Source organism: Rhinatrema bivittatum, chromosome 10 (assembly GCF_901001135.1).
Source record: "Rhinatrema bivittatum chromosome 10, aRhiBiv1.1, whole genome shotgun sequence".
Classification (NCBI taxonomy): Eukaryota; Metazoa; Chordata; class Amphibia; order Gymnophiona; family Rhinatrematidae; genus Rhinatrema; species Rhinatrema bivittatum.
Window position 1 is genome coordinate 123,838,285 of NC_042624.1, and position 15,656 is coordinate 123,853,940.

Sequence of the window (15,656 nt, forward strand, 5' to 3'; positions counted from 1 at the left end):
TCAGAATTTTCTCTTCTTTTCTTTTTAGAACTAAACTCTAAGGTGCAAGCAATCAGATATGTGGGAAGTAAAAACAAACAGTTTTCCCTTGCGGGAAAGATAAAACTGTGAATAAGATATTCAGCGAAAGGAGTATTTTTATTATATCATTTGCAAATGGATGCCAACAGAACCAACAAATACTCCTTTCGCTGAATATCTTATTCGTTCACTGTTTTATCTTTCCCGCTAAGGAAAAGTGTGTTTGTTTTACTTCCCACAGATAAGTACTTTTTTTTTTCAGAACTGTAACTTTCTGTTTTTCAATGTGGCAACAAAGATTGATCCTCTGTGCTTGCTCTGTTCCAGGACCTCAGTGGACTTTGGTTTGCTTTTTGGTAAGTATACACTTTCTTCCTGTTTTTGTTGTATTTGTTTGTCTGTTTCTGACTTGTTGTCTTCTCTTGTTTACTTTAACTACCTGCATAGTTTGGCTAGACCTACATGTATTGCAAAACGTGAATTTTCAAAGAGTTGCGCTCATAAGAGCCAGCACTTACGTGAGTAAATAGCGAGTACGTGAGTATATAATATCTAATAAACCTCAAAATACACATGTAAGTAAGAATACTCTAGTAAATCTGCACGCTGGGGGGCAGTCACATGTGTTCTGGGGCAGAGCCAACATTTACATGAGTAAGCTGCTATTTTATAAACAACTTATACATGTAAAACACCTGCTCTCTTAAAAGCGAAACACTGACTGGATGCAGGGTGAGATGGGGGGAGCTGAGGCTGAAGAGCCAGGAGGATCTTGATGACCTGCAGATGAACTAGCTGAATTGGTAGACTAATTGATAAAACTGGTAATTTCATTGCATACTAATTAGCAAATGTCCTGACTTAGGAGGGAAGGGAGGTGAGAGGTAGGATAAATGCAGGTAAAATCTCCAAGCGTTTATTGTAAAAGTTAGACATAACAATATGTAGGTGTAGTCGTTGTGCTCTACTTATTTGGAGAAATTCCGATTTATTTGGCTAAGTAACAGCAACGTCACTATTTATCCAGATACGTCTTAACACACTATTTTTTAGGTTAGATAGCTAGATAAGTCTAAAAAGTGCTATCTGACTGTTAGTCCACTGCCCGTCGGAGACAGACAAGGGGGATGAGGTCAGATCCGGAAGTCCGGCCACGCTTGGACGAGGCGTCAGGAAGTGAAAGGCGGGAGAGCCCATTGCTAAGGCGCCGCTTCGGAAGGCCATTCAGCCGCACGTGCTGACGTGGAGGCGGGGCCAGACCTGCCGACGCGGGCCGCAAAGCCCGGCCCTCCCCGCATCAGGTGACCCGGAAGCGGCGCGTGGTGCTGGGGAAAGGAGAGCGCGAGCGGGTAAGGGGGAAGCCCGGGGCAGCGGTGCTTGTTGCTGCATTGAGCAGTTTTAGAAATGTTTGCTGCGCAGGTTTTCTTCGTGAATATGCGCGACAGAGAGCCCCGCGAGTCGGGGGCATCCTCGTAGCTCTCATGAGCATGCACTCCGGTTCCTGAGCCCCTTCCAGCCCCCTGACGAGAAGTTTCGCTCTTCTCTATAATTCTTAGTTTTTACTGGGTTTTTTTTCTTTATCTTTTTTTCATTCTTATTTTCTTCCCTCCCCCCCCCCCCCAAAAAAAAATCTTTAATTTCTAGTTTGTTTTTTTTACTTTTTTGTTTTTTCCCATCCAGCCTAGGTAAGTCTGAAAAATCTCCAGGAATGGGTAAGTGCCCATTTCAGCTGTCACAAGAGGGGTAGCCAGGATCTCCATGGTCTTACATCCGCATCAGGAGGCCGCTCCAAACTCTGGCCCATACTGGCAGATGTCTCCAAGGGTCATGAAATCCCACAGTACGAAGTTAAAATACAAGTTGTCATCCTCAGAAATTCTGTCGCTGAGTCCGAGAGCCGTGTGATTAAGATCTTCAGAGGGGTAGCTGTGGTAGTCTGCTGTAGCAAACATGACAAAAGGCGGGTGGCACCTTAGAGACCAAGAGCAAGAAGAACCCACTACTGGCAAAAAAATTTAAATTACCTTTTATATTTATTTTTTTTAATAAAGTCAAAATTTGTACATGTCACTACATACTACAATAAGATCACTAACTCAGCACAAAAGTGCTGTTACAGCACTAACCTAATCGATAAAAATATCCTCCCCATACATAAGGTAGATACATATATCATTTATCACCACCACAGCAAAAGAAAACATTCTAAAAGAATCCCATAACCTTGTATAAAAATGTTTTGAAAAATATTCAGAAAGTCCCTAGAAAGGTCCCCCTAATAAAATCTCGTTCTGCAAAAAATCTTTAAAAGATGACCCTAAGAAAGTCCCAGCACAGGGCCCTTCTTCCACCATATTTATCAGCTTCTTCAGGGGAAGTTGGTTGCCATTTTCATAACTGTGGGATGAATATGTCTTCCAAATCGTGACCTCAATTTACACACATCTTGCAGTGTTAGTTAAATGGAGATGCTTGATTTCATTCGCTTAATCGCCATGTTTTCAAATACGAAGATGTCTCGTATCTACAGTATAAACAAGACTGAATAAACTCATAAATCTCCAGACTATATTTATATATGCCCTGTAGTACCTTCATTATATAAAACTACTCTTACCAAGTTACCCATATTTTAAACTGTCGACATATCTGACAATACGTCTCACGTTCTCCATATAACGCCTTCACATTCTTTGTTTTAATTTTTATATAAACAGCATCAATAATGCAGCCTAGCCCATTCTACAATACAGGACTAATTTTAAAAGCCCTGTGTGTGGTGATTCTGGGAGATATGCGCGGACCTTCAGAGTCCCACAATCACACGCAAATCTCCCGGTACGCACATTGTGAAGCAGTTCAGAGAAAGGGCCAGGACAGAGCCATTAGGCACAGTCCCGCTGAAGCGCACGTCGGGAACTGACTGGACTGTGTAAGTTGTTATTGCTTCGGACTGCGGGTAAGTAAAAAAAAATAAAAATGCAAGGGTAGTCAACGGGGTTTTAGGGGTCGGGACTGCTAGGGTAAAAGGGAGGCAGGCTAGGTAGGGGATTTAGGAAGTTCCCTCTCAGTCCACTTCTTTACTGAAATTTGTACCTGGTCAAATTGAAAATTAAATTGCAAATGAGGATCCATGCAGAACCATATCAAAAACTGATGTAATTTCTGCACTGAACCTGTCCAGAGAAAAAAGTCATCAATAAATCTCTTCCATACTCTAATTTCAGGCCAATAAATAGACATGTATACAGATGTCTATTAAAACGTATCAGCCAATAGGAATGATGAGCGGCATCCACTAATGGTGGATAATCATATATGGGGGAGGTATAGCGCTAGAGAGTTCTCGGATCCTTGTGATGAATTAATCAAGAAAAATGAAGCCTTGGATCAAGTGTCTTCACCTTTAATTCATAGATGTTTAAACAGAGGTGTCAACATATAAACAGGCAATTGATGGGGCCATAGAAGACCCCATCGGTATCCCTTGCACTTGATGAAAAAAAATGATCACCACATTTGAAGAAACTTTGCTTAAGTGCTATACATGCAAGATGTTCAAATAGATTTTGTTTATCTCCCTAATTAAAGACATAGCTGCATCTTGTGGAATATTGGTATACTGGGAAGTAATATCCCTAGTCACTAATCACCAATCAGAATGTACATCCATTATACCTTTCACGAGGACAATCAAATCTGATGGGTCCCTAATATAGGAAGGAATCCGATGCACTCAAGGCTGCAGAATATATTAAGTCATTGGCTCAAATAATGAGCCTAAACTGGAGGTTCCACCAGTGATGTGTGAATTTTAGATATTAAATAAAAAACTGGCATAACTGAATGTTTCTCATAAAGGTATTCAAATAATGTGATGCCTCTTGTAACAAATCATATAGCTCCTTCTGTTGGATCACTTATATAGGGTTGGTAAAATGTAATATCCTCTAATTGTCAATAAGCTTCCCTTATATATTCTTGTTTATCCTATACCACTGCACCATCCCCCTTGTCTGCTGGCTTAATAACCAGGGTAGGATCCTCTCTCAGTGATTTAATGGCCAGTCTTTCATTTCGGGTAAGATTGTCCCTGATATGCTCCCCAGTCTGTTCTAATGCCGCCAAATCTTTCATAACTAATTTCTCAAAAACAGTGACAAAAGGATCTTCTTCTGGATCTGGAGGCTGCCATTTAGATTTTCTTACAAACTGACTATTTGCAAGTTCAGCTGTTGCAAAAAATGTTTTTGCAATTTTTAACAGCCAGAAGAACTTAAACAATTCCACTCGCGTTAAAAACAGATCAGGTCTGAAATTTCATTTTTTAGTTCCTTCAGAACTCTGGGGTGTATACCATCCGGTCCAGGTGATTTACTACTCTTCAGTTTGTCAATCAGGCCTACCACATCTTCTAGGTTCACCATGATTTGATTCAGTCCATCTGAATCATTGCCCATGAAAACCTTCTCTGATACGGGTACCTCCCCAACATCCTCTTCAGTAAACACTGAAGCAAAGAAATCATTTAATCTTTCCGCGATGGCCTTATCTTCTCTAAGTGCCCCTTTAACCCCTCGATCATCTAACGGTCCAACTGACTCCCTCAGTCTTTCTGCTTCGGATATATTTAAAAAAGTTTTTACTGTGAGTTTTTGCCTCTACAGCCAACTTCTTTTCAAATTCTCTTAGCCTGTCTTATCAATGTCTTACATTTAACTTGCCAAAGTTTATGCTTTATCCTATTTTCTTCTGTTGGATCCTTCTTCCAATTTTTGAATGAAGATCTTCTGGCTAAAATAGCTTCTTTCACCTCCCCTTTTAACCATGCCGGTAATTGTTTTGCCTTCTTTCCACCTTTCTTAATGTGTGGAATACATCTGGACTCCATTTTTCTAGATGTTGCTAACTTATCTTGGGAAATAACTGATGACAAATCTTTTAATCCCTTTATTTCCTCTCCTAGAGATTGTATCTGCGCACACTGGTCTGTAAGAATTTTCTGATGATCTTGTGATACGAAATCTAACTTCTGGGAAACATTTCTTAAAATTAAAGACTGTTCTTGAATGCTAACAGACAGCTTTCTGATCATGTCCGCCAAGGACTCTATGGACACAGCTGATAGTTCTTTAATCCCTTCGTCCTCTACTACCCCAGCTTTACCTTCTGGTGTAGAGGACCTAGCTATCACTAAATCCTCTCCATGGTCTCCAGTTGTTTGTTGTACTGTGGTAGATATCTCCATTTCCAACAACAACCATGGAGGGTATTAGGGGGGAAGCTGTAAGCAGCTGGCGGGGTTCTGGGGGGCTTAAGGATATTTCGCCCGGTGATAGCGGTGTCCCTACCCCCGCTACACCAGTGGGACTAGCACTCCCCTGTGGTGTGGCTGATAATGCATATTCAGGAATTAGGCGTTGTTGTAACAAGGGAGAGGGTTCAGCTGGAAAAACCCGTACCTTGGCTTTTCTCTTATGAGGCATACTTTAAAAGGAAAATTTTTAACACTTAGCCCAAAATCCTGAAACAGCTCTTATACAAACAATTAATACACAGAAAACCTCTTATGGAGAGGTTTGAAATTTTCCTAATCAAAAACAGAAGAATAACATTTTATCCTTTAAAAGGAAATTTTCGGGCCCTATAAGCCGGACAAAGCCGCGCGCGCCTCTTAGGCGGAGGACCGGCGGCAGCAGGGCGCCGCAAGGGTGTGGATCTTATACGCGCCTCTAGCTCCTCCCACTGGCATCCGAATTCAAAGAAGAAATCTTTAAGCAGGCAATAACTCACACTGCAGCAAGAAATGTCCCACACAGACTGTCTGATGAAACTCCAATTGAGAAAAGGATTCCAAACCGCCCGGTGAGCTCTCTCAGGCTGCGGATCTTATGCGCGCCTCTAGCTCCTCCCACTGGCGTCCGAATTCAAAGAAGAAATCTTTAAGCAGGCAATAACTCACACTGCAGCAAGAAATGTCCCACACAGACTGTCTGATGAAACTCCAATTGAGAAGGATTCCAAACCGCCCGAATTGTATTTTTTAACAATGACCACGCCTCTTGGACATTTTTTTACTTTTGTAGCTGCTCCTTTCAGTTTTTTTCTAACAATTTTTCTCATTTTATCAAAGTTTCCCTTTTGAAAGTTTAGCACGAGAGCCTTGGATTTGGACACTGTTCCTCTTCCAGTCATTAAATCAAATTTGATCATATTATGATCACTATTGCCAAGTGGCCCCACCACCGTTACCTCTCTCACCAAGTCCTGTGCTCCACTGAGAATTAGATCTAAAATTGCTCCCTCTCTCGTCTGTTCTTGAACCAATTGCTCCATAAAAATGTCATTTATTCCATCCAGGAACATTATCTCTCTAGCGTGACCCGATTTAGTGGGAGCTATTTAATAAGAAAGGGGAGGGGGCTCCTGCATGGAGCTTGCTTCTTGACCCGCCCTTTCCTGTTGTCCTTTTCCTGCAGAAAAAGCTGCCGGTTTCAGAGGCATCACTCTCGCTTGGCTTCCGACGAGCATGGCATCTGCGTGTGCAATCTTGCACACAGGGCAGAAGATGCCCCTCCTAGGACTGGGCACCTGGAAGAGCACAGCTGGGCAGGTAAGTCACCCCCAGCAGAGCAAGAACATTAGGGGGCGCAAGTCCCCATGAATGTGGCTTCTCCTCTGTGTAACAATTCAGAACAATTCATGAGTTGGATGCTCCATTCTGTCTGCGGCTCAGGGACACACAGCATGCCAAGCTCAGATCTGGATCCTTAGGGCTGAGAGTGGCTCTGGAATAGGAGCTTTTATCTGTCAACTGCACACCCCACTCCCAAGCCTCCCTCCACCGCTATTACACAGTGAACATACACCCACTTCCCCAGCCTCCCTCCACCACTATTACACAGTGAACATACACCCACTTCCCCAGCCTCCCTCCACCACTATTACACAGTGAACATACACCCACTTCCCCAGCCTCCCTCCACCACTATTACACAGTGAACATACACCCACTCCCAAGCCTCCCTCCACCGCTATTACACAGTGAACATACACCCACTTCCCCAGCCTCCCTCCACCACTATTACACAGTGAACATACACCCACTCCCAAGCCTCCCTCCACCACTATTACACAGTGAACATACACCCACTCCTAAGCCTCCCTCCACCACTATTACACAGTGAACATACACCCACTTCCCAAGCCTCCCTCCACCACTATTACACAGTGAACATACACCCACTCCCAAGTCTCCCTCCACCACTATTACACAGTGAACATACACCCACTTCCCCAGCCTCCCTCCACCACTATTACACAGTGAACATACACTCACTCCCAAGCCTCCCTCCACCACTATTACACAGTGAACATACACCCACTTCCCCAGCCTCTCTCTGCTGAGACTAGTCTGTGCACAGCATGTGTACTTTTATGTCCAGTGATGCCAGACAATGTTCAGAAGTGCAGTTCCTGTTTATACCCCGGATCAGACCAGACAAGTGGGTTTTGCATCCCTACCAGCAGATGGAGGCAGAGAACAAAAACATTTCAGGCTCTGCTACATAACCAAGAGCGCCTCCTGCAGTCCTTCAGTATTTCTCTGTCACCAGCTCATGGTAGAGGTGCAAACCTGCAGTCTGGAAAAAAAAATATAGAAGATCAAGAGAAGAGAATCAGAAGAGGTGTGCCTTCGTGGGCCATCCCTCAGGTAGAGCTGGGCAATGGGTGGAGGATTGATGATCCCTGGTCTGGCTGAGCCTGCAACAGCTAGAGGGACTGAAAACCAGCAGTCCTGGTTCCCTCTCCCCTCTGAGGTCCTCTCTACCCCATGTTTGGCCAGGAGCAGGAAAGTATATCTTTTTTTTTTTTTTTCTGTAGTTGTTTAACAAAAATGCTCCTATAAGGAAAAAAAAAGCCGTTCGAGTAGTCCGGAATGGCAGGCACTGGGTTGAGAGGAAGGGTCGGGGTCTCAGCAGCTGCTCCAGGGATCAGGGCATCTCAGAAGGGGTGACTCGTGTTGGCAGCAGATTGCTTTTGATTGTGGCAGAGGGAGCTGATTGTGTCACATGGCTGACAGCATGGCCTTGATTGCGGAATGCAGCAGAGTTTGTCGGGCCTGTGGAGTCAGATGCACATGGTTCAATTTGATCGTGCTCTGTTCCAGCTGTGCCTCCTGGGGGGGGGGGGGAAGGGAACCTCCATGGAGGCAGCAGGCGAGAGGAGAATCACCCAGTTGCCAGGGCCCTTTTGAGTTGCTCGGGTGGATGGGAACAGAGGGCATGGCAGCTATCTTGAAGGCATGCAACACGAAGCAGGCAACTGCCAGGGAGTTCAGGGACTCCCCTTCCCCACTCTCCTCAATGGTCCAGTCAGCAACAGGAGGCCCAAGGAAGTGAGGGGGAAACTGCTGAGGACTGAGTGGACGAAGGGGTCCAGTGATGTGGAGAACTTTGCCATAGATTTTGTGTTGCTTCTACATAAGGCCTACCTGGCCAGGAGGGGAGCAGCAGGGGGTAAACAGCCCCTGTCCAATAAGTCTCAACCCTCTTCTAAGAGGTCTAAGTTGATTCTTCATAGCGGGTTGGAGGGCCTTCACCGCCGCCTAAGTCTTGGTCGCCCTTCAGGAGATGAGGGTACTTCGGAGGCTTTGGAGAACCTGCTGGAGGATCAGGGAAGTGATCCTAGGAATGATCCTGGTGATGACCCGACAAGTATGGATCCTGATGTGACAAAGGACATATCTGAGCCTGAGCAGGTCCTAATTATGGAGGGTGATGACCCTAGAGTTGTCCACTTATTCCGGAAGGAAGAGTTGTGACTTCTTATTCCCCATGTTCTTGAAGAGTTGGGGATCAAGGTCATACAGGAAGAATCTGATAATGAAAGGGTGGATCAGGTCCTGGATGGGCTACAATGACCACAAAAGGCCTTTCCATTGCCTAAAAAAGGTGAAGAAGTTGGTGACCAGGGAGTGGGATACTCCTGAGGCCGGACTCAAGGTCGACAGGTCTATAGCGAAGTTATATTCATTGATGGAGGAGATCTTAACATAGAAATCTTGGAGCTTTTGATGCTCCCTAAATTGGATACTTCAGTTTTTCAGCAGTTACCAAGAAGACAACTAACCCTGTGGCAGGGTCGGCCTCTTTTAGAGATGCCCAGGACCGAAAGCAAGAGATTCAATTGAGGTCTCAGCCTTGAGTCTTCGGGCAGAATTCTATGGTAGCCTTATGCAGAGGCCCTATCTGCATTGGATGCAGAAGGCACAGGAGAGGGACTCTGTCCCCACCGCCAATTCCAAGGAGGCAGCCCAGTTGGAAGCTGAGGTGGCCTATATTGCAGATGTGCTGTATGATTTGGTCTGGACATCCGCCAGAAGCATCATCTCGGTGGTTGCAGCGTGGAGGCTCTTGTGGTTGCGTAATTGGTCAGCGGGTGGATGGTCCAAGTCGCAGCTCTTGTCTTTTAAAGGAAAACTGGTGTTCGGGGAAGATTTGGAGCAGTTGATGAAGCATTTGGGGAGTCTAAAGGGAACAAGCTGCCAGAGGATAAAAAGAGCGGTAAGAAGTCTTTCCCATCACCCTCCCGCTTCCGGGATAGGAGGAGATTTTGCTTCAGCAAGAGTTCTTCAGCTTCTTTGCAGAAATGGGGCTCCAGAAGGCAGTAGTCCTTTTGGGGTGCCCGGCAATCACCCCAGGAGAATGCTGGTCAAGTTGATGGAGGAGACAAATCCTCGCAATGAGATCAGGCTGGTTCACTCTTCTGTGGAAGCCATCGGTGGGAGGTTAACCTTCTTTTACAACGAATGGATCAAGATCATGCAGATCAATGGGTCCTAGAAATGATAAGACAGCTATGCTTTAGAATTTTCTCGTCTGGTCAGAGAAGCCTTCATAATGTCCTATTGCACTTCTTGTGTCAAACGAGAGGTGGTTCAGGATCCATTGCAGCAGCTGCAAAGTCTACACACGATTGTGTTAGTACCGCCGCAAGAACAGGGCCAAGGAAGGTACTCTGTTTACTTTGTGGTTCCCAAGAAGGACACTTTTCGGCCCATTCTGAATCTGCAGAAGGTCAGTGCAGCACTGCGGGTTTCGCATTTTCATATGGAGATGTTGAGAACAGTGATAGCAACTGTCCACAAAGGAGAGTTTCTTATGTCCTTGGATTTAACAGAGGCCTATCTGCACATTCCGATATGCTCCGGGCATCAGAAGTTTCTACGGTTCATGATAAGGCAGCATTTCCAGTTTAAAGCTCTTCCTTTTGGGTTAACAGCACCATGGATTTTCATGAAGGTGATGGTGGTGGCTGCGGCTCTACGAAGGGAAGGGATTCTGGTCCACCCTTATTTGGATGACTGCTCATTCGTGCAAAGACAGAATTGGAGTGTTGTCTCTTGATTCGACAGTTCATGGAGTTATTGCAGTCTCTGGGTTGGGTAGTGAACCTAGCAAAGAGCCATCTGGTGCCCTCCTAGTTGTTGGAGTACCTGAGGGTGCGATTCAATACCCATATGGATGAGGTGTTTCTTACCTCGGAGAAGGTGATGAAGTTGTAGGCGCAGGTCATCCATCTGGGATTATTTGCAAGTCCTGGGATCTATGGCATCTACACTAGAATTAGCACCATAGGCATGTGCTTTTATCCTTGTAGAATTCATTGTTGGAGGAGTTTCATCTTCCTTTATCCACTTCAGGGGATTCCAGATTCCCTGATGGATGACCAGTCTCTCATGGTGGATGTCTCAACCCAACTTGGAGAAAGGGGTGGATCTCAAGACTCCGGACTGGATGGTGATGACCACAGATACCAGCCTCAGAGGTTGGGGGGCGGTCTGTCAAGGGCAGATAGCTTAAGATCTTTGATCACCCATGGAGGCAACCTGGCCTATCAATAGTTAGAAACTAGGGAGGTTCACAGGGTGTTTTTGTTTCCTAACACAGGTCTGAGGAAGGATGGTGAGTTTTCTTGGACAAGTCAACAAAGGTGGCTTTTATCAATTGTCTGGGCAGGACGAAGAGTTGCTATGTGGCACTGGAGGCCCAGGAGCTGTTTGTTTGGGTGGAACCGTATCTGGGCGGAATAGCAGCATTGCATGTTAATGTAGTGGACAACGAGCAAGCAGATTTTCTCAGCAGGCAAAGGTTGGACATGGGAGAGTGAGAATTGTCCCAGAGGCCATGGACCTAATTCGAGCCAGGTGGAGCAGTCACCAGCTGGATCTGATGGTGTTGCGAGGCAATACCAAATCAGCTTGATATTTCAGCTGCAAGTAAGAGGTCAGGGCTGAGGGGACCAACGCTCTGGTCCTTCCTTGGCCAATGGAGATCCTGCTGTACGTGTTTCTTCCATGGCCTCTCGTAGGCTGCAAGTTGCGATATATAGAGCAGCAACCAGGAAAGGTGGTTCTAGTAACGCCAGTGTGATTGCAACATCCGTGGTTTGTGGATCTGGTGCGACGCGCCAGAGATGGCCCCATCAGGTTGGCTCAACTGTAGGGGTTACTTTGACAAGGACCCATCTTTGTTGCGCCAGAGGTGGACCCTTGGGCCAAGGTGGGGTTGACGCTACCCTTGGGGGGGATCCTATGGGTCCCCACCATCGGTAGGCAGAGAGGACAGATGGATGGAGGCCAGCTGGCGCTTCATCAATACCAGCCCTCGTTCCCTGCGGGTTGAGCCTTTGGGTGTCAGGGCCGGCTGGACTTAGGTGGCCTCCGTCGGTGGTCGTTGATGGGTGGATCGAGGTCAGCCCTGAGGTAGCAACAGGTGTAGGTATCAGTCTGTACTGGACGAGACGGAGTCCCGGAGATCCAGGCGCCAATAGGAACACAGACAGGGGGCGCCCGAGCAAGAGCAGGCCAAAGCCTGAATAAGCCACATCCAGGACAAAGACTGAAGAGGCGTTGTTGAGCAAGCTGGGTTCAAGGCTGGCGGCAATCTAGAAGTAGTGGCAAGCAAGGCTGAAGTCTGAATGAGGAGAGAAACAATGGAGTGGTCAGGCAATGCAGAGGTCCAGGGCTGAAGAGAGGCAACGGAGTAGTCAGGCGATGCAGAGGTCAAACCAGGTCAGCAATCCGATAGGAAGATGAAAGGACAGGAACACAGGAACGAGGAAGCAGAAACGAAGACACTCAGGATCAGGAATAGACAAAGCAACAAGTACTCGACTAGCGAGGGGACCTGTTGCAAAGGCAATCTGAGGAAGCGGGGCCCGGGGTTATATATCAGAGCGCCGCTGACGTCCTCATCTGGGGCCTGTGGCTAGGTTCCTGCCACGGGCCCTACTTAAGGTTTGAAGGAGCGCAAATGCCTAGGGAGGAGCATGGCGCTGGTTGGAACGGCATCTCTCCATAGGCAATGCGGAGAGGCCCGACGCGGAGTACCAGGAGCTGTAGCAGAGCCGGAGGCACCAGGGTTAGCTCGAGGACGGAGCTGGCAGCCCGCAGCCGCCAGAGACGAGGGACCAGGCCACTGGATTAACTTGAGAGAGGTGAGGGGGCCGAGCCGCGGGTCTGCTGCAGCCGGTGCACGTAACAATCTCAGATTAGGTGGATCGCTTTTGTCTCGCGGCTTGGCTTTTGAGAGGTGGCGTGTACAATTGAAAAGGTATTCCAAGCTGGTTATGCCACCTGCTTCAGGCTAGGAGGCCGCCTACTTCTCTGGCTTATGTCAGGGTATAGAGTGCTTGGAAGAAGGTCTGGAGCCTTTCTGGGTGGACATTCCGCAGATTTTGGACTTTTTACCACAGGGCTTGACAAAGGGGTTGGCCCATAATTCTCTTTGGGTAGAGGTGGCAGCCTTAGGATGTCTTGGAGGCAAGCTGCAGGGAAGGTCATTGGTCTCTCATCTGGATGTCATTCGTTATCTGAAGGAGGTCAAGCCTCGTTATGCAATTTTCAATCTAAAGCCGATAGGCTGGAATACACAGAGTTCATGAGAACCGGAGCAAGTTTTTATGAGACCATATTAAAGAAAGTGAGATACAGACATCTAAAAATGTTTTTGAATTCCTCGCTCTTCTAGTCACGTGGACCCCTTTTTTTTTTTTTTTTTTAAATATAGCGATTATGAGGTCAAACCAGTGCTAGTTTGGGCAATTGGAACTTAATTTAATACATCTTACAGTTCATAACCATTCAGCCAGAATGCGAATTTGAACCCCGCATCTTCCCTGTCTTACCCCATGTGAGATGAGAAACAGTTATTACTGATACTGAGACACTGTGTGTGCGACTGGTGGTTTCGCCTGGAACATAAAAATCCCCCAGAAGAAGCCGTTGTGGGATAAGTGAGACATGTGGTGATACCAGCGAAAGACACAGTGGAAAATACACGGGGAGAATTGTGATATGTGATTATACCGTCAAAACCACACAGTGGACATTACAGTTATTAAAATACAATCATTTGGAAAAAGAATTATTTTTTCAGTAATGTACTGTATTATTCAGTAAGAGCAAGTTGCACCAATGTTGTATGTAGTCAACAAGTGATTTGTATTGTAAATATTTACAGCGTTGAGATAGAAGAGGTGGTTAAATTGCTCATAGTGTGAGATTAGTTGCAGATTAGGGTTGAGGACAGGTTATGAGGAATTCTTATACCAATTTTTGTATAAACTATTTGTGTATGAATTATATGTATTATATGTTGAACATTTTTTACAAATATTTCTAATATGTATTTTTAGATACAGTAAAATATAAAAATATTTCTGAAATTGTTTCTGTAATTTCCGATATTATAAAACTACATAGGTGCTTTTTTCCTTTTCCTTCTTTAAGGGTTTGCTAAGTAGACATTGCCAACCTTTAGGTTTATATATATATATATATATATATCGAGAGAGAGAATGAATTGCTGCATTTTGTCCGTGTTCCCTGTCATCTGTATGTGTGCGTGCACATGGGTCAAGAATCAAGCCAGTGCAAGAAAGCATAAGAAAAGGAACACAGAATAGCAAGCAGATTTGTACAGTACAGCACGCTTAGCCAAGAAGAAACGAGAAGAGAAGTAGTGCCTGTGACTGTACAGTACTGTACACCCTGCTGGCCTGCTCCATGTCGCCTGCGCTGTAGGTAGTTTATTGCTGGGGTGCTTGCTAGCCAGCTGGATACTTCAGAGAAGGCTTTGCTAATGCTTCAGAGCCTCTCTTGATTTTCCGTTGCTTTCATCTTTTCATATAAATGTCCTCATTAGAACTGGATCTGAGTGCCTGGGGTTAGGGCAGGTGTGCTCTGTATCTGCTACCATGGCAATGAGATGAGATGATCTGGAAGTGCCTCCCACCCTCCTCTGCAGCAGAGGTGGGGAAGGGATCAAAGCAAGAGCCACTTCTCCGCCACAAGCCGGCTGGGAGGCAGAGAGCGCCAGGAAGGGGATTGCTTACACACTATTCATCCCTTTTCCTATGGTCGAGCACTCGAGTGTTACTCTGGTGCACACCAGCAGATAAGCACTGTAAGGGCCAGCTCGTCTGCCCGATTTATTGCTTGCTTTTATGCCATACACTCGGTTGATCCCTGATTCTGGTTACTCCTGTCCACTTTGCAAGGATCTGTCCCAGTTCCCAGCTGTAGAAGCTTGACTGCTTGTAGGATATCACTCCAAGTCCGCCTTTGTTTTCTTCTTCATTGGATGGCTACCGTCCCGGACAGATGTGACCGTACAAGATTCCCCACCCCACAACCCCCCCACCCCTGTTTTACCACCAAGCTTTGTAATAATCTAGAAAGCTAGTGTGGCTCTGGCCTCCTGGGATCCAGTGGCCTTGCTGGACAGTACTCGGCACCAACCCACTGCTTGTACCAGCCTGGCCACCCCATGGGCTGTAGTATCTCTAGGTTATGTGTCCTTTCTCTGACCTTTTGCTCCCTTGCCTCTGCTCCCAAAGGGTGGACTGTTTACAGTACTGAACCTCTCACCCTGGTTTCTGCCACTGTCCTAGAATTTAACAGCAGGTAAATGACCATTAGGCCCCTTGGGTCTGGCCCTTAATAGGGCAATTTTCAAAACTCTGCATTGTCCTTCGGATCCTTTGAGACTGTTAAATTAGATTTAGTGGGGAGAGGTTACATAAAGAGCTGCCCTCTTCTCTCAGAAGCCTTTATAAGAAAAGCAGGAAAGGACTTTCTAGCCAGCAATAACAACAAAAAAAACCCACCGAATCACAGCCACAGAACAGCGCTGCCTCAGGCACTGATGGAATAAGGTGCGTTTGACTTTCATTCCAATTTAACAGGGAGCCAAACGCAGAAGAAATGTGAAGTGAAACCGTGCACAGCTTAGCACCCTCCGTGCAAATCAGTCATAGGTCAAGGAACATTAACTATAACTCTCCCAATGCAGGGAGCTGCACAGGCTTCATTCAGGTTTTAAGTGTCTCTAGGAATAAACAGTAAATTATACAAGACAGTTTGACAATTACAAATTTCCTAGCGTGTAGCCAGATGGACTCAGGACCAATGGGTTATGCTCCCCTGCCACAGATGGAGATGGAGTCAGGTTTCAAAGCTGACGTCACCCTAGGTCACCCCTGCAGTGACCTCAGCCCTTCAGTATTTCTCTGTCTCCAGAAGATGTAGACATGCTTTCCCTCTGGGGATCGCTGTACCTGTTGGAAGA

General features: G+C 46.0%; 1 protein-coding gene across 4 annotated transcripts in view; it reads left to right on the plus strand.

The window, feature by feature from the left end:
* The first annotated feature begins 354 nt into the window (after nucleotides 1–354).
* Nucleotides 355–15,656, plus strand: part of AKR1A1 (aldo-keto reductase family 1 member A1) — a 62,383-nt gene continuing 47,081 nt past the window's right edge. For 2 of the 4 annotated variants that reach the window (XM_029617616.1, XM_029617620.1), the window contains exons 1-2: nucleotides 1,218–1,370; nucleotides 6,501–6,634. In XM_029617616.1, coding sequence (XP_029473476.1) covers nucleotides 6,551–6,634 — 84 coding nt within the window. In that variant the 5' untranslated portion in view covers nucleotides 1,218–1,370; nucleotides 6,501–6,550. Of the gene's footprint in view, nucleotides 378–1,217; nucleotides 1,371–1,701; nucleotides 1,707–6,500; nucleotides 6,635–15,656 lie in introns of those variants that run through there. The other 2 variants (XM_029617617.1, XM_029617618.1) reach the window with 2 other exon arrangements.